A 19,685-nucleotide genomic window follows, 5' to 3' on the forward strand; every position below is an offset into this window, starting at 1 on the left:
AAAACAATCTGTATCTGATTTGGGGGAATAGACTTAATGGATTTGGGGTATAAGAAAATTCCGTCAAAGGCTATAAATAAGAAAATGGTCTGAGAAATAGAAATAAGCTTCTGCATACAAAATCTAAGGGTTTGTGACACCCTAAAAAACCACCCAGTGGCCCAGATAAACAACAAAGGCTTTCAAAGCCATCCCTCCTCTTCTATGTTCTGGATCCCACTCCCTCCTGTCATTTCAGGAAACTCAAATCATCCATCCTTTAGTCTCCTGTTTCTTCAACTCTTCTGTCTCAGATAAATCCTATCGCAGTTAAATATCTCATTTTAATTACCCCTTGAAAGAAAAATAAAAGCAAAAAGTCCTCTGTGGTTATTCTCGCTCCCTCAGCTATAGCTCACACTCTGCAACTGTGGAACAATGACGCCATGACAAGGCGACACGAAAGGACTTAAGACTTTTGGTGCCTACAAGACATTTGCACGTAACCAGGGCAATCAGCTTATTAAAGCTTTGGAGTTCACAGGGTGCCTGGGTGGCTCAGTCGATTAAGTGTCCAACACTTGGTTTCAGCTCAGGTCATGATCTCCGGGTCCTGGGATTGAGCCCCATGTTGGGCTCTGTGCTCAGTACGGGGTCTGCTTGATTCTCTCTCTCCCTCTCCCTCTCGTGCTCTCCCAAATAAATCTTTAAAAAAAAAAAATTTAAAAAGAAAGAAAAAGCTTTGGAGTTCACTGGTACATAGAAGTAAATGAAGTCAACAAGGGCAGGTGATCCCACTCCCCCCAAGGGAGAATACCAAGCAGGGACAAGTACCGAGGAGAGCGCCCTCAAGGGCACACGCATCTAACGACTTCAACAGAAAGGGAGAGCTGGCCAGAGAACAACCACAGATGCAGGAAGAAAACCAGAAATAGCTGGCAAAATGGCCAGTGCATAATAAATACTCAAAATTTGCTAAGCAAATATACAGTTGTAAACTTAAAATCCGGAAGTCTTATTTACAGAAGTTATTTAGTATTACATAAGAAACTAACATTGTTTAAATTTCTGAAGTTACTTAATACATAGTTACTATTTTACATACATGTGCATAAACTCAAAGTACAAAAGGCTTCTATACAAATCCCTTTGAAGATACCCTAGTATTTCCATTAAAAAAAAAAAAAAAAGATTCTGCAAGGATACACTGGAAAAATTTATAGGTTAAACATAAATATGGCTTTTTGTGTTCTAGTTTTTGCCACCATAGCCATGTATTTCTTTCATAACAAAAATGTTTATCTGTGTTCAATGTTTTTAAAGACACTTAATTCTTAAAAAAAAAAAAAGTTCCCTATAACTAAGACCAGCCCACAAAGACCTTCACCTTCCTTAGCAGACCCCTAACATGTCCACAGATTTGTTCCCCTGCTACACAGATGTAAGCAGCTCCGGAACAGAAAGGTGATTTTATCCCTCTTGTCCATTCTCCCTAGCATACCATACAGTTCACTGGAGGCAGCAGAAGCCTCAATATACAGAGCTTTCTTAAGATGGGGTTACATCCTATTAAACCCATCATAAATTGAAAATATCTTAAGTCGAAAATGCATTTAATACACATAGTCACCAAACATCACAGCTTAGCCTAGCCTCCTTCAAACATGCTCAGGACACTTACATTAGCCTACAATTGGGCAAAAGCACCTAACACAAAGCCTATTTCAAAATAAAGTGTTGACTATCTCATGTAATTTATTGAATACTGTACTGAAAGTGAAAAACGGAATGGCTGTATGGGTGCAGAATGGGTGTCGGTGTAGCGGCTGTTGACCTATGAGCGCAGGGCTGACGGGGACCTTGCAGCTCGCTGCCAGGCACTACAAGTGACTACCGTATGGTATACTGTTAGCCCCAGAAAAGCTCAAAATTCAAACGTCAAAGTATGGTTTTACTGTGTACTGCTTTTGCACCACTGTAAAGTAAAAAAATCTTAAGTCAAACCATGTTAGTCAGGGACCATCTGTATGCGAAATGAGGGATTACGGTGCTAACATTCATTCGTATCTGAATTAAGGTACACCTGTCCCCAAAACGGAATCCAAGTATGACACAATAGGACAAAAATAAAAATTATTTTCCCCCCAAAATAAGTTTAATTGCTATTTTTAAAAAATTAAAAGGGGAATAAATATTCTAAATAGATGACTCTAACAAGAGAATTCATCAAATACGTTTAGTGAACAGCCACTCCACTTCATTCCCTCGCTTTCCTTACCCCTGAGAGCTGCCAGAACTGTTCAATGGACTGGTCTTCATAGCACTAGTAGGTGAAGGCACAGACATGCTGTTATCACTGTCCATAGACAAGTCGAGGCTGCTGTCATTCAGAGGCGTCAATCTGACACCTTCTGTTGAATGCTGCAATTAATAAGATATTTAGTCAAATATATCTTTATTTTACCCACATCTTTGAAACATGAACATATTTTACTTTGATATATGATTTCTACTACAAAGCATAAATCATGAAAACTCAGAAGTGCCATGGTGACTTACAAGGTAAAGACTTCTAAGAGGCCTGACTACACTACAGTTCTTCCATGGGAGAAAAAAGGAGAAAAGAATGCTATATTAAACGTACACATTTTCCACAAGACACACTGCATGCTAAAAAGCACTGTAATGTGAAAACACACGGATCTTAAATCAGATAACTATAAATATATACAGACACATACACATATATATTAGGAATATTAGGAAAAAAGTCTTAATGATAAACCCAATACTAGCAATGAGTATATCTGGCTTTTGGGATTATGCCCAATTTTTTTAAATCAATTTTTAATTATTCTACAATGAACATAAAATTGTGTAATGTCAAAACAACCATCAAATAAGTACAGCATAGTACCACTTCTAAAAATCTATAAATAAATGAGGCTCTCTCAAAACCAAGAATTTCTGGTGCTCTGACTGCCAACTTAGAATTTTAACATGGTACATCTAATAGTATAAATTATCCTGTGAAAAGAGAAGCAGAAATAATTTCCTGAAAGTGAAATCTAATATCCACATGTAAATCCTAATGCTAGTCCTGCTTGTTAAAAATCAAAGCACTCAAAATGTTACTTAATATAGGAAAACTAAAATAAAGCTTAAACTATGTTTCTATGGGATGAAAGTTGATTTCTAAAGAACTTAGTTTCTGTTTCTACAACCAATAGTATTGCAATATCAAATTGATTTCTTCAGTTTTTTTTTCCAGAATACTTTTAAGCCTTGGTGCTCCACTTACCTACAGAAACATTTTAATGGAAATGACTGCATTGTTGACAAAAACCCACATCCCGTGTGTGTGTGCGTGTGCGCACTCTAGTTCCCCAAATGACAAGACATTCTTTATCTAGCACTACAGACATTACTTTTGTACATAAATCAATATTGATCAAATGGGGAAGATGAGATTTGGCAGGATGGAGAGGAAGAGAAAGTAATGCCACTTGTTTATGAAGTCAGTTGTGAAATGAATTTTCTAATGAGCTTCTTTCCTATGCAAAAATGCTACCAATTTCACTCTCCGCCAGACAAGGATTTGTACAGTAAGTAAGTTATACTAATTCTACAGTTACCTGCCTGACCAGGTGATCAAACACCTGTGAGACAACAGGCCACTGCTGAGGATGATCTATGAAACTGAAGGTTTTAACTAGCTGGTTTGAACACAAAAGAGTTGCTCTGCTTTGCCTTTGTCTATATCAAGTTTGGCACAAGAGACTTCAATGCCAAGCCATCATAAATGTTTTATCCACATTTTCAAATAAAAGATAAAGACAGAACATACTACAGAGAGAAATAAACACATACGCTTTGCACTGAGACCTAGGTCCCATTCACATCTCCTACTATACAAACGTGGGCAAGTTTATCAGCCACTTGGTTTCTTCTATAAAAGACAATACTTGTGGGTTGTTTTATCATTAAATATAGAAAAACATTCGTACCGGGCTTTGCAAATAGCAGTTAATAAAAGGAAGCTATTAATGAGAGTCTAAGAGAAAAGATTCATGGATCTAGATTTCTAGATACTACTACTACTAAAAACAAGAAAGTGCTATTTTACTAGCAGCACCTTAGAAACAGTCCAAATGATGTCAAATAAGGACAGATATAATCATACTGTAGCCATGTAAAAAAATACTAAGCAGCCACATAGTATCTGTAATGTAATGTAATCTGGACACATAATAAACACCCAAAGAGCAGGTCACAAAAGGGTATGTACCATCAAAAACCTTTTAAAAATACATATGATATGTGGTTACATATAGGCACCAAACAGTCTATGTAGAAACACACACTGAGGGCGCCTGGGTGGCTCAGTTGGTTGGGCGACTGCCTTCGGCTCAGGTCATGATCCTGGAGTCCCGGGATCGAGTCCCGCATCGGGCTCCCTGCTCGGCAGGGAGTCTGCTTCTCCCTCTGACCTTCCTCCCTCTCATGCTCTCTACCATTCTCTCTCTCTCTCAATAAATAAAAAAACTTAAAAAACACACACTGAGAGGTGAAAAGTAGCTATTACAGGGTGATAAGAGTACAGTTAAGCTTTATTTGATAAATACAATGTTTAAAGTTATTTCTGAACACTAATAACTTTTATTTCTAGGAGATTATATTTAGATAGATAATACCTTAATAGAATAAAAATAAGATGTATTTAAACTATACTTCCATTGTTTCAAAAATCAACAATACCATATATGTAGGGGTTTTAAAAGATAATCTGAGGATCAAGGGTTCTGGAAAATCTAATAACCTCAGTTATAAATAAATGTGTTAATAAAATAGAAATAGGTTAAGTGTTAAAGAACATAACAACCTATTTACATTGACTTCCAAAAACACATAAAATGGTTATGTATTTTTACATGTAGTAAATACACATTTAAGTATGGTTGCTTAAACTTATTAATAACACCAAGGGACAATCAGAAGACAAATGTCTGGCTTGACATTTTAATTTAAAAATAAAATTACTCAATGGCAAACTTTATGTATATTTTATTACAAATAAATAAAATGGCTTGAGAAAAGATCAGTACCTTTTTGCCACTTTCTAGATTATTTGGTTAACTCATAAAAGCATTAGGTTGAGAGGAAAACAAGTCACATAAAAGCTTTAATGTACTAAGTTACCTTAAAAACAAAAATGCCTTTTAAAACTGCATTTTAGACCAATATAAAAAAGTACCTCTACCTCAAGTTATGGTGATAACAGAAACAAATGAGCATTCGCAATGTGCCAAGCACTAGCCAAAACCACCTTGTTATAGGTATTAACTCATTGTCATCCTCACAAAATATCTAATGAGGTAGGTAAATATATTATCCTAATTTTAGAGAAGAAGCAAATCAAGAACATGATGTTCATGATATGGCTGGCCCAAGTCTCACAGCTGGGAAGCAGTGGAACCTGAAATTGAACCAGCTTTATCTACTCCAAAGTTCTTGTCCTTGACTTAAGACACCTGTACCATAATATATGCTATACTTTTCTTTCATAGTCTCTTAAATAATATATTGTTTTACATCTTTTAAACTTGTAAACCTTATATAAAATTAAATAGTACATATTCATCAGAACCTTTTAAATGAACATATTAATAGATGTAGCTCTAATCCATTCATTTTCACTGCAGTGTATATTCCATTATAGAAATAAGCCACCTATTCTTGAAGTCACATAAAGTAAAAATGTAATTATCATCTATGCACTAAAATTCTAATATGTCCTTTATAGCAAGTCTAAATAAGAATATGGCTATAAGTTATTCAACAGGAAGCACTATTACCAGAACGACATTCTACAAAACATTAACTCTGATCACCTCTGTTTGTGATCTTTATATTCAATAACTTAATTTTTCAATAATACCCATCTATAATTCTTAACAAAGCCATTTTTATAAAAAGTCACATAATTAATTTATCCACATATTACCTAGTTTACTTTTTAAAGGAAAGGAAATTAAATACTGATGTGGGTATTGAGTGGATAAGAACATAAGACTCTGAAAGAGACTATAAACTTACATAAAATAAGGATAGGAAGCATCGCCACTAATCTATCTGAGGTCTGCAAGTACATGCAAGAAACGCTACTGGGAGCAAGGTTTCACATAATGGAACTGCTCCCTGGAACAGATTTTTTTTAAAATGCTGTGATCTACTTCAAGCATGACTTAAACTGAGTCTAAATGTTGAAGTACTGACAGACTGAATACAGTAAAAACACTACGTTAGTAATGCTTTTGTAAGTACTTTCTAAATTTACCTTTTTCTTTTTCTGAAGAACATGATTAGGTAGTAGTTGATGGAGTTGCTTTCTTTTTACATGCATTGCAGCAATTTTCATGTCCACCTCAAACATCTTGCTGTTTATTGCTTGCCTATAAACTACACAATTAGGAAATTGTTACAAGAAATAGAAACATTTTAACAAAGGCAGTTAAACTCACCTAGGAGAAGCTATTCTAAGTAGGGATCCTTTTCTAGCAATCCTGTGCATAAAACTATCAGGCCAATATTCTCTCTAATCTGACATAATCCATTGCCTGAGCAAACTCTAAGTACCTTTTACCACAAGGTCTATATAACGAATAAAAGCACAAAGTATACTAACTCTTCCAGTTAATTACTCTTAAGATAATAACTTTGAAGAGTAACTCTTTAAGAAGCAGAACTGGGAAAAAAAGGGCTTCTTCATACCCTTTTGTGCTACCACTATTATTTAAAATTCTAGCCCAATTATGTAACAAATGCAGCAAAAGTCAAACTTACTGACTAAACCCAAAGATACCTTTTCAAGAACCTATAGGATAAAAATTTAAGACAAGTAGTTAACATCTTCTATTACAGAATAACTCAAATAATAGAGGTCACAGGAACAAAAAGAAAATGCTAAAGATAAATTCATCCAAGTAAGTTCCAGAGAATCCCCAAATGGAAAAATCCATTCACTCAGTCATATGACAAATTATTTATTGAGCACCAATACTGTATCACACGGGGGATAGAGCAGAGAATAAGAGACCAAAAGAACTTCAGAGTCTACATTCTAGTAGGGACAATACAATAAAGAGGAAACAATAAAGTAAAATATATTTCATATCAGATGATGATAGTGCTATGGAGAAAAACTGAGTAGGGAAGAAGACAAGAAGCTCAGCATAGAAAGTGAGAGGACATCAGAGTGGAGAGTGAAAGTGAAGTAAGCAAAAATAACTGATGGAACCGCATTCCAGGAAGATCCAAGGTCAAGGACAAAATGTCCTCAGTTGAGAGCATGTCTGGAATATCTAAGTAAAACAAAAAGGCCACTGAGGAGAAGGAAAAGTCAAGATCCATAATCCCTTAAGAGCAATTCTAAAATCCCAAATGCTCCCGACACATAAGTTCCTCCTATAATTGGCACCAAAACTCATCTGACAAAAACAAACCCTGATCTCACCTATTTGTGGCTATTTGGTCTCTACCTTTGCTTAATGTGAATCCTGAACAGTTCCCTGAAGAAATGTTACCGTCACTGACTACCAAATGTTGCTCCAAGCCCCACTAGGAATTTTACTTACTAACTTTATTACTTTCTGGCCCCAAGACATATGGAATAAAGGATTCTGAACTTATAACAGGAAATGAGGCCACAGACATAATGAGAAGGCCAGATTAGTTAAAAGCTTGCAAACCACAGTAAGGAAGGACTTCAACTTCTTTCCAAATGAGATTGGTAGCCATTACAGGTTTTAAGCAGGCAAGACATGATTTGGCTTAGTATCATTTTGGATGCTGGGTGAGAATAACTATTATCCCATTAATAACTGGGCTAGGACAGGCCAGGGAAACTGTAGTAATGGGAGTAATACAACAGAGCAATGACAAATGGCTTGGACTAGTGTGATAGCAGTAGAAATAGCAATTAGTAGCAGGAATCTCAATGGATAGCAAAAGTAGAGGCAAAAGGATTTTTTAACGCATTAACATCAAGTTATGAGAAAAACAGGAGTCAAGGAGGACTCCAAGATTTCTAGCTCGAACAACTACAGGGATATAGCTACCAATACCTGAGATCGGAAAGATCTGAAGTTGGAAGAGACTGGAAGTAAGAATTTGAGAATTGAAAATCCCACAAAGAATGCAAGCTGGTGCAGCCACTCTGGAAAGCAGCATGGAGGTTCCTCAAAGGGTTGAAAATAGAGCTACCTGAGACCCAGCAATTGCACTACTGGGTATTTACCCCAAAGATACAAATGTAGTGATCCAAAGGGGCACCTGCACCCCACTGTTTATAGCAGCAATGTCCACAATAGCCAAACCATGGAAAGAGCCCAAATGTCCATAAACAGATGAATGGATAAAGAAGATGTGGTATATATATCCAATGGAATACTACTCAGTCACCAAAAAAAAAATAAATAAAATCTTCCTATCTGCAACAACATGGATGAAACTAGAGGGTGTTATGCTAAAGCGAAATAAGTCAATCAGAGAAAGACAATTATCAGATGATCTCGCTGATACATGGAATTTAGGAAACAAAACAGAGGATTATAGGGGAAGAGAGGAAAAAAAATAAAACAAGACGAAATCAGAGAGGGAGACAAACCAAAAGAGACTCTTAAGCATAGGAAACAAACTGAGGGTTGCTGGAGGGGAGAGGGGTAGGGGGATGGGCTAACTGGGTGATGGACATTAAGGAGGCACATGATGTGATGAGCACTGGGTGTTATAGAAGACTGATTAATCACTAACCTCTACCTCTGAAACCAATAATACATTATGTTAATTGAATTTAAATAAAAATAAATTAATTTAAAAAAAAAAGAAAAAGACAATCCCACAAAGGGGGCACCTGGGTGGCTCAATCGGTTAGGCATCTGCCTTCCGCTCAGGTCATGATCTCAGGGTCCTGGGATGGAGCCCCGAGTGGGGCTCTCTGCTCAGTGGGGAGCCTGCTTCTCCCTTCCCCCTGCACCTCCCCCCCGCCCCCCCCCCCCCCCCCCCCGCTTGTGTGGGCTTATGCGCATGAGCACTCTCTGGCTCTCTCCAATAAAATATTAAAAAAAAGAAAGAAAAAAGAAAATCCCACAAAGTATTCCATTAAAATGTTTCAAGGTCCAGGACAACTAAACATTTCCCTCCCAAAATAAAAGCTCCTTGAAAATCTTGATGGCTCATTAGCACAATCTTTGATAAACAACTGAGATGAAATGCACAGAACCAATTTTCTAATTCAAGTATCTCTACATGATTTCTTAGTTTATAGTTTAAGTTGATATCAGAATTTTTACTCTGGAAAAAAACACTTCTGTGGCATTCAGCAAGTGGAGTTACCACCCTCCAAATCACATCCTAAAAAATCTATGAGTGTTTTTGTTGTCACGGTTATTAAGGGTTACTACTTGCTAGGGACACTATCTTTCAATGTTCCTCACCATAAAGAACTGTGCCATATTCCACTTATATTCCTAAAAATGAAAAACCTACTTATCAATTATCAATTATTTGAAAGAAAGCAACTCAAGTTTTCGTAAGAAACAGAATATTTTTAATCTGAATTTTCCAAGAAGGCAACTGCCATGTGTCTCATTTAGAGTTCATCTTGTTTCATTTGAAACTTTAACTGCTACTGAATCACCAGCAGCAAGGCTGCTGATGGTCAGAATCCCAACAGACAGCACCCGATCAGGAGCAGCTCCCAGATGTCACACTGCTAGTGATTCCACACACAGGTGCAACTGCCTGACTACGTAAGTATGCCTTCTAGTCACTGGACCTGTATATTCATCACTGTCTCTATGCATATTCACCATTCCCTTGAATAGTTGTGCATCTATATATAGCCTTCACTTCTGTGAACTACACCCATTTGTTCTTTAGATAAACTGTTATAACTCAGTTTTCTCTCTCAGGGTATAGGTCAATCTGAAATATAGCTCTAATCACCCTATACCCGTAAATCAACACGTGTCTATATTTGACACAGAGAATAAAATTTCCTCACATCACCAGAAGTCTAGCTGTGTAAACGTCTAAGCCTCAAGATTATTGAGGCAGTCAGACACAGACTCAGTCTTTTACACAATCAAATACTCAGATGGTTTCTAATTTCATAAATAACTGTGAACAAATTTAAAATGGTCCTACTTAACTTTAACCTACAATACAAAACAACGCCAAAACCATTTTGTGGCAGCTCTTTCTGCCCACGGGTCCCGTCCCTGTGCTTTAATAAAATCACAAAGGAAAAAAACCCATTTATCTATTAGACATGACTGAAACTAATCTAATCCAAAACATTAAAATTATTCTGATAATCACTGTTCAATATTCCCAATTAACAGTTACTGCAAATGTCACACGAAGACAAATTCAAATATGCAAGTTACGTGTTTTGATCATCCAAGGAGAGATATACCTGTATCTGTGAAAGACTGAATATCATAGGTGAGATCAACACTGAGATTTTCAGAGTTTTCTGTTTTTTTAAACACTAACCCAATCACCCACATCGTGCGAAATTCTTCCCTGCAAAGTAAGAAAAGTGTTACTAGTTTATCAAGACTTCATGAAAACATTATCAATGTGGTTGACAACCTGAGGTATGTGGAAAAACTTGGAATACAAATGTATAAGCAAACTAAGTAAAGTTCTAAACCAAAACTCCATCAAAACTCCAAGTTCTCCCCCATGCCTGCCCTTCATATTCCTATTACTAAACAGGGTACTGACAGCCAATGTTAATGATGATCCAAAAGTACCAAAGGCACAACAAAAATTATGTTCAAACTAACAAGGGAAAAGGAATAACACATTTTAGAAAAATCTGAAAAAAAATTTATTCTAGCCATAAAATTTTAACTAGAACTTAATATATATTCCTTAAAATTTTAAAACTCAGTTGAAAAGGTGGCATGAGGGGCGCCTGGGTGGTGCTGTCGGCTTGAGCATCCGACTCTTGGTTTCGGCTCAGGTTGTGATCTCATGGGTCCATGGGTCGTGGGATTGAGCCCCGTGTTAGGTTCAGCACTCAGCACGGAGCCTGCTTGGGTTTCTCTCTCCTTCTCCCTCCGCTCCTTTTCCCCCAACCCCTGCTCTCTCTCTAAAATAAATAAATCTTTTTTTAAAAAAAGAAAAAGAAGAAAAGATGACATGAACAGTAATTTGACTATAGCGTAATAATAGGAACAATGGGTGATTCAGCTACTTTTGAACATTTAATCATCTATGTGCTGAATGGATCAGTCTTAATAATTAAGACTGCAGCAACAAAAAATTATAAAAAGCTCAAATAACACTTTTTACAGGATTGCAAAAGGAAATAATCTGTATCAACAAATCAGAGTAACGGCTATACCACTGCAGTACAATCTCAAATGATCGATTCGCCTATATTTTTCAATCTTTCTTTAATGCTACTTTATTTTTTTTAAAAAGCTCATTACTAAAACTCCCCTCACCTTCCAAATGCAACAAAGTACAGGCAAAGTAGAATCTCACATAAATAATAATACAGCAACTGAACCAGAAATTGACCTATGAAAGACCCTTAAAAGGATAATGTGAGCCTTTTATTAACAGATCTTCCCAGTGTTTCAGAATCTATCACAAATCAGATTTTTTGCAAGGTAAATTGAAAGCATGTTCTCTCTTTCAAAAAGTTAAGATGAAAGGCAAGACATGTTTGGGATAGCAGCTATTCTGACGACCACTGTATAATATGGGTGAGAAGAAAGAAATTTTAAGAAATGCTAAAAGGCAGATATGCAGAATTTGAACTCTAATTAGTTCATAGGTACCATCATTAGACTATTACCAGAGAAAACCATTTTAGTATTGATTTTTCTCAAGAAATAATTTGTCTCCTCAGTGTTTCTGATCTGGAAAACCTAATCTACTAATCTCAAATTGGTTTTGTGCCATATGTGATCAACAGAATGGTGACTCTAGTTATTAAAAACTGCCTATAGAAAGCTTCTATGAGTAAAAGTTAAAAAGGAGAGAAGGCAACTAGATTAAATTAGAAGACTGCTTACTTGTCAGGATTTTCTTTGGGTGCTGGAAATGACTGGGGATTCACATGAGCCAGTGTAATAAATTCATTCTTCTCCAAACTTCCAACCAGGATTCGGATTTTTGACTCCACCAAGCCCACCCTGAACAAATGTCACTTAGTATTAATGAAAATTCTGGTTAATTTAAAAAATAAAATAAAATGCACAAAGTCAAAATATGTTACACAAAGCAGTAATATGAAGATCATACTTAAATACATGTGAGGGCAGTTCAACCATCTGAACTCCCATAGATAAAACCAGTCTTAGGCTCTAAACAAAAATGCTGAAGCAAAAACTGAGGAAGGATAATCAAGCCACATTTCAAACTAAGAAGGTTACAAAAGACATCCCTGCAAATATTTAAAGGAAAAAAATCAGTAAGCTAAAACAAAGCACTTTAAATATAGTTAATGATAAATGGATCTCCGTAAGGGAAACAAAAAACAAAGTTGCATACGGATCCCCAAATTCCTACACTTCCATTACAAGTAGTAAAGTTCCATTTATGAATAAAACCAGACTGGATGAGAGGACAAACTTTCTCCCATCTGCTGTGTTCTGTAGCTATCTGATTGATTTTTGCTTATTTTCTCTGTAAAGTCTAATCTTATACTCACCATTCTAGGCGTTGTTTTTCTGTTGGTGCACTTGCTAGAAGTACAATATAATGCCTTTGGAGATAAAGACAACATGCTATTTATTTTATTTAACTGCTTTGTGCTGGATATTAACACCCTAATGTAATAGCTTTGTTACAGTTACAGATCAGCAACAGTTTAGCAAGGGGGATTGCAATCTCAAAATGTACATAAAATCATAAAAGCTAAATACCACAAGTTTCTAACTATTGGTGAGTTTAATTCTTCTGAAAAAGAGTGATTTTATAAATTATCCCAAAGCAGCTTAATTCAAGAACAATGAATAAACACTAATTGATAGTTTGGTTCAAAGACTCCGGTGGAATGCTTTATATCTATAAGCTGCTCACTAAAATATAATCTACTATAACAAAGTTGTTTTAATAACAATGCACCAAGGCTTTAGCCACAAAAACAGGATCACTAAGTATACATATTACATCAGTAAGCTCAAAAATAGTTCAAACACACCATGCTTTTTAGCTCAAATAGGTAGCAAAAATTAAACTGAATACTGAAGACAGGCCTCATGATTTTTTTCAAGTAACAGTATAAATTTCTATTAAAAAGCAGACATGACTAACATGAGAGCAAAGAAGAAATCTGATTTTTATGCAGAATCCAATCCCATTAAAGACAAGTTTTCATTTTACAAAATGCTATCAAAACTAAATACTATTTTAAATCTTTTTAAAACTATTTACAACTAAAATATAATTCATGTAATTTTATGATACTAAAAAAGTTCAGTCCAATATACTCTTCCACAGAACCCATTTCAGAGGTGCTGGAAGCCAAACTTCTCACCAGAACCTACCTCACAAAAAAGCAAACTGACATTACCTAGTATGGATACTAGTCTGAAAAACCAGAGTATGATGAAAATTTTTAAATTAGTTTACTCTTTTAAAAAAAAAAGGGCTGAAACCCTTATCTTTCACATCTTATAAATGAGGTTTCGGACCAAAACCAAATACCTGACATAGGCCAGGAAAAAACTATTAACCCCAGTTTAAATTAGCCATCAAAAAAGAGAGAGAGAGAGAGAGAGAGAGAGAGAAGATATTTAGGCAAGGGACAGTGAAAATTTGGCAAGTTAAAGCATTTTTAACCATTCTTCCTTAAACTATTCCATTTGATTACTTATTATTTATGCTCATTAAGTATCTGAAAAATGGTTATGATTCTTCATAACTATGTAACCCAGGTATGAGACTTGTATATATACGTCATCTGTAATATAGGGTAATGCCTCTTTTAACTGGCAGGGGAAAAGTGAGGCTCAAATGAGCTAACTTCAAGGACTTATCAAACTTACGGTAACGGAGGTAGTATGTATAAATATGAAAACATGTAGACAGATATGTGAATATGCAGCTCAAATCCATACAGACCAGTACTTCCTTTACCACCAGTTTAAATTTGTTCAGCATTATTTGGATCAAACCAAATATACAGAACAAACAGATGGCTCAAATAAATAAAAGTCACATAAAAGCACTAAAAGCTCATGCATTTTACGTACACAGAAACCCACTCTGAGAGCCCTTAAATTCTCTTAAATGCACCAAAATCCTAACAAGCTCAGTAACCCGATTTCCAGTCCCTGGGAGATTGGAAATGGGCAGCTGGGGGCGGGGCGAAGGAAGATGGAGGAAGAGCTCTCTCGACAGAAGTGTAACAACTTACAACAGGAGACAACAAACTATAAAAAGCAGGCATGTACACAAAAACAAAAAAGCAAAGTTGTCTGCATTCACCTAGGACAGGGATAAGACTCTCAGTCTCTACTTTTACCACACTATTAAAATGGATGTTCTTAATTACCACCTGAGTCTTCAACAAATGATGCACAAATGTTCTCTATTTACAAAGGCAAAACATACAATCCATTTGAACATAATTTTGTTGGAATTCAAAGTTTAAAGTTTTGAAGTTTAAAAAGTTCAACTTTGGCACTTATTGCAAAGAGGGGAGCCTGGGGGGCGTGGTTATGTCCTTTACTCAGCCACATTTAAGCAATAAAAGGAGATATAAAATACAATAATTAAGCTTAATAGAAATAACCTGCCATTAGGAATCCATTTATAAAATGGAATCCATTTATACTCATCCAGCTAAGAAACTGAAACCAAAATACCAACCGAGTTTGTTAAGTTTTAAAAACCAGAACTGGTATTCAATTCCTAAGATCCCTATCAGAAAACATAGAGACCAAAAGAAGTATTTCTAAATTCAGACTACATATCTTTTTTATTGCTGCCCCAAAGAATGGGGATCTCCAATTTCCAACTGCCACCACCATTTATTTGCTCAAGATACTCAAATGCCTTCAGGAGACACTTTGAAGTCAATGCAACAGTCATTAACTTTTCCCCAAATTTAAAGATTTCCAGCTTCCAATAAAAAATTTTACTGTAAAAATGTATCCCCAATGAATTAACACCTATTTAAAAATTCCTAAGAACAATTTAGTTGCTTTTATTACCTAAAAATTATTTACCCCCAAAAAACAGTATATAAGTAGGTTTCCTGGCCATTTCATCACATTAATATTTTACCTAGGTAGATTATAGCTCAGATATGTTCACTAAAAATCTAATTATCTTAGAGAAAAATCCTTATAATTCCATCTTTAACTCAGGACCAAGAGTTAAAGTTCAGTATTTTATTAAGTTTTTAAAACATTTGAAGGCTAAATTATTCTATTCACACATACTCCTTGAAATTATAATTAATCTTACACCTTAGAGAACATGCTGGCCTCTTGCTATTATCTTTCCTCCTTCTTTTCCTAGTGAAATGGAATACCTGAAATAAGTATTCACCATTTCCTATGTCAATGATTTACTTCATTGCTACGTGTCAACTCGAATTATCTTAAAGGAAAAACATGAAAAATGTCTTCTTATAGTTATTTAAAATTGCACAAAGCAAGGTTACCCCTTTTTCTTAAGGAACACTGAGATCTTCTGTTAGATGACTTTTCTACTTTTTAAGAAAATGGAATTTCCCCCATGCTTCCCTCCCTTCCAAGAATGACAGGCAGGTATATTACAATTTAAAATCCAATACATAACAAATGGCACTACTTTCAGGATATACTTCAAATAAGGCTAAACCAACTTTGACTCAAGAGAAAACGAAGCATTTCAATTCAGTTGTACAGCCAATTTGGGGAGTATTACATGTGATACGTTAAAAGAAAAATTCAAACCTGTGACTACCTCTACATTCTAATGATAGTAAGCACTAGATATTATAAAGAGGAAAACTTTTGGAGAAGTTAAAAATATAAATAGGATTCGGTATAGATAAAACTAGCCCATTATTGTCATGTTTTCAAATCTGTTTTCTCAGGACTCACAGCTAAAACTTAAATTTTTCTGATATAATTTCCTCTTCTTGTTGTTACCTCCTCATACCTAATCATGCTTGAAGTCGTTTTTGATCATCTACAATGATTTGTTTCAAGAGAATTCAGTAAAGACAATAATCTATGACCTTTTACTCAGTCCACTGAAGCCCTTATAGGTACTATTTGGCATAAAGGATAGCTTAAAACTTCTAAAAGACAAAAGATTAAGCTTAAAAAAAAAAAAACCTTCGGAAGTTCTAGTAATGCAAATTTATTCAAATAGATGACACTATCAAGGTTTCAACAATTAATCTTTCTTCAAGTGAAGGAAGCCACTTAAGTACTTTCAAGAACTTCATTCTACCCACCTTAGTCCTATGAGGAAGTGAAACAGGAAAAAGAATGAATCTAGCTTAGTCTTTGATTCTCAGGGATTAAGAGATGCTGATATTTTTCTATAAAACCAGTTTCTTCCTTATTCTCCATACAAGCAATTATGTACTTTGATGTTGTAGTTTCTTTTTAAATATCAGAATATATGTTTTATTAGTTTAAATGTTCAAAGGTACTTCCTCAACATCGGTTAAAATAAAAAACAAAAAATTATCTGCCAAATGGAAAAGCACAACTTATGGGGAGTAAGTAGTAAACAAGAGCATTCAATGTTAAGCTATTTAAATATTAACTGACAGTGCAGTGCTCCCAGAACACAACAATTAAGCTGGCTCCATATTGCTTTTTCATGCAAAAGATACAGAAACAAAACACAGAGACATCATGAAGGTCATCATTCTTGTTTTTAATTGGGGAAATAGCATAAAGCAATCTTGCTTAGATTATTACAAAACACAATCCAACACAAGATCAAATGGTCAGGAAAGTTTCAAGCATTAAAGAAAAAAAAATTTAAGTGGGACTTTGGCAAGTTTTCAGCTCAGGGCAAATAAAAGTGCAAGTCCGTTTTTTTTTTTAAAAAGTAAGATTTATTATAACTTACAATTTTCATCAAAACCAACACAATCAGGCGTTTAACCTGTACTAAGGTATTAAATCATTATATTAAAATCATTAGTAAAAAATATTACACCCACTTAGATTCCAAGAAATATCTGAAGGGGCTTTATTAACATTAGGGTAAAATGGTAGGCCAATCATGTGCTAGAACTATTGGAAACACTTTACTGACTCTATGTTGACATTTTATAAGCTCTGCCTATGGTTATATAGAATCTCAACAGTAAGTTTCCAGAACTGGCTGAAAATACTTCATTTCCTAAGAGAGAACAGTAACTGCAGATTTTAACTGCTCACTCCTTTGCCAAGGCATACGGATTGAGAGTTCTGGTGATGACAAGACGCCTACAGAAGTGATGTTGCTACAAACGTAGGAGTTTGGTTATACCAGGCAGGAAACTATAAGGGCTACACTTCACCCAGACAAAGAAAAAAGAAAGGGTTTACTAAAAACAGTACACCCTCTGTGACAGGAAGGAAAATTCTATGGAAGATGTTTAAAGGAAAATTAAAAACTACATTAGTCTAGCAAGAGGAGATGTCACATATGCTACCATGAAACCATTACTTAAGAGAGCAACATGTCTGACATGCCTTAAAATACATACTTGTACTTTTGAAAGAAGTTTGGAGCTTCAAAAAGTTTGGACCACTCTGCCTTACTCAGCAAAATTTCATCTGTGATAGCAAGACCTAAATTAAAAACATATTAAAATGTTGGCATGCTTCAGTCTAACAATCTAGAATTTTAAAGATCTTAAACATACCACATGCATTCACTATAATCCTAAAATCATTAATTTTAACAAATAGCAATTTCAGCCTATGACTTTAGAGCACAGAGATTTTTACATACATACACACTTTTCAAAAAGCTGGAGTTTTTGAGAGTCAAATTTCTGGTAAATTACCATTACTCTAAATGCCATGCTCATAGGATGACTCTTTCCAAAAACTGAAGCACTGGAGTTAACCGAGAAAGAAAAATTTCCCATAAGCTGAGTCTTGCCTTTCTAAAAACAAGCTTCCTGATGTTTCTAAGCAACATTCTCCCATGAAGAGCCTCTTCAGACTACAGAAAAGAATTTTACACTGAGTTTGAAGTTGGTAGTGGTACAGCTAATTCTGTTTCCATGACTATTATCAATCAAATCAAATAATCCTGTTTCAGCTACTTCCCTCAAAGACCGTTTTTGGCAAAGAAATTAGAACAGTACTACTGGGATTCAGAAAGTTTAGAGGTTCTTCCAAAATAATAGGCACTTTGGCCCCAATCCTGCTCAAAGCTCTCTTCAAGTATATAGCTTGCTAAAAGCATCTCTCAGGTCACCCAGTGGAGACAAACTGGTAGCATTTTAAAACTTTACATGGTAACTGTACAGCACTAAGGCAGCCCATAAAGGGCCAGCTAAGGGGATAGCTTTAAACTGGTTAGCTTTCTAGCAGATAACCAAAAATACTTTGCCTCAAAGGAATTAAACTGAGTTTTTCAAGTCAATTCTCAAATATATACTGTAATCAATCAATAAACACCAAAACCCACTTCAGTGAATGCTTTCTTCATTTTAAACTGCATAGCCAACTACTGGGTCTACAATGGTATGTAGATCCTTCGTGTATAAAGGAGAGCATAAGGATAAACACTTACCTTGTTTAAACTCCTCAACCATGACCATCCGTGTTGAAACGGACACATTGTACGTGGAGTTCTGTTGTGGGTATGCTGGTGTAATTATAGGCATAAGATGGTACCTATCACTGGGGTTTACCTACATACAACAACAGCCAATCAGTTTCTTCAAGTACATATGCAACAGATACTTGGACTTTTTATCCCTTGTTAAACTGAACCAATGATTAAATTTTATTTCATTCATAGCTGGAGTTGAGAAAGAAAAACCATGTAAGGCGACATTGTTTTTATAGGAATTCTTCAGAGAATCAGAGATTTGGTCTAAACTGAAGATTTGATCATTTGGGCATGACTATTCCTGGCAACCTTACTAGAAATAGTGTGCCTGTCAAGCAAAAAAGGTTCTAGTTGAGCATCTATTGATGTTTAGTTTTTCTTTTTTCAACAACAGAAATGGGGATGCACACACAATTACACTTTTCAGAAATGTCATACTAAATAGTGTTCTCTCCAAAACAAATTTTAAACAAGATGGAAACAGTTTTAATATACCATTGACTTATAGGAAGTATAAGCTTCTTAACACATGCTGAGGCTATATTATCCGTGTTATTTTAAGAAAAAATGAAATGATTTAATAACTTAATCTGTATACTAATGATAAGTGACATATTTCCACGAAGGAAACTGTAAATTCAAATCCTTCCAAAATTAAATGCCTGAGGTTTGGAAAACTTGAAAACAGATAGCTTGATGTAATTAACAGACTTAAAACTGACTTAATTTTCAATACTGCAGTAAGATAGGAAACTAATAGAAAAATAGAATTTTATAGACCTAAAAAAAGCCTTACTGAAACCTGTATTTCTTTTATCAATTAATAAAGTGCATGTTGGTAACATTTAAACTGAGTAAGCGGTAAAGGTCGTAACTTCCCAAAAAGCGGA

General features: G+C 35.3%; 1 protein-coding gene across 6 annotated transcripts in view; it reads right to left on the reverse strand.

Annotated features, from left to right (window-relative positions):
- PAPOLA (poly(A) polymerase alpha) overlaps window positions 1-19,685 on the reverse strand; it is a 58,136-nt gene that overhangs the window by 10,835 nt on the left and 27,616 nt on the right. For all 6 annotated transcript variants that reach the window (XM_027570221.2, XM_027570225.2, XM_027570223.2 and 3 more), the window contains exons 11-17: window positions 18,754-18,874; window positions 17,714-17,798; window positions 12,713-12,766; window positions 12,075-12,194; window positions 10,457-10,566; window positions 6,317-6,438; window positions 2,258-2,400 (exon numbers count right to left, since the gene is read on the reverse strand). In XM_027570221.2, coding sequence (XP_027426022.1) covers window positions 2,258-2,400; window positions 6,317-6,438; window positions 10,457-10,566; window positions 12,075-12,194; window positions 12,713-12,766; window positions 17,714-17,798; window positions 18,754-18,874 — 755 coding nt within the window. The remainder of the gene's footprint in view (window positions 1-2,257; window positions 2,401-6,316; window positions 6,439-10,456; window positions 10,567-12,074; window positions 12,195-12,712; window positions 12,767-17,713; window positions 17,799-18,753; window positions 18,875-19,685) is intronic.

Source organism: Zalophus californianus, chromosome 6 (genome assembly GCF_009762305.2).
Source record: "Zalophus californianus isolate mZalCal1 chromosome 6, mZalCal1.pri.v2, whole genome shotgun sequence".
In the NCBI taxonomy this organism is placed as follows: domain Eukaryota; kingdom Metazoa; phylum Chordata; class Mammalia; order Carnivora; family Otariidae; genus Zalophus; species Zalophus californianus.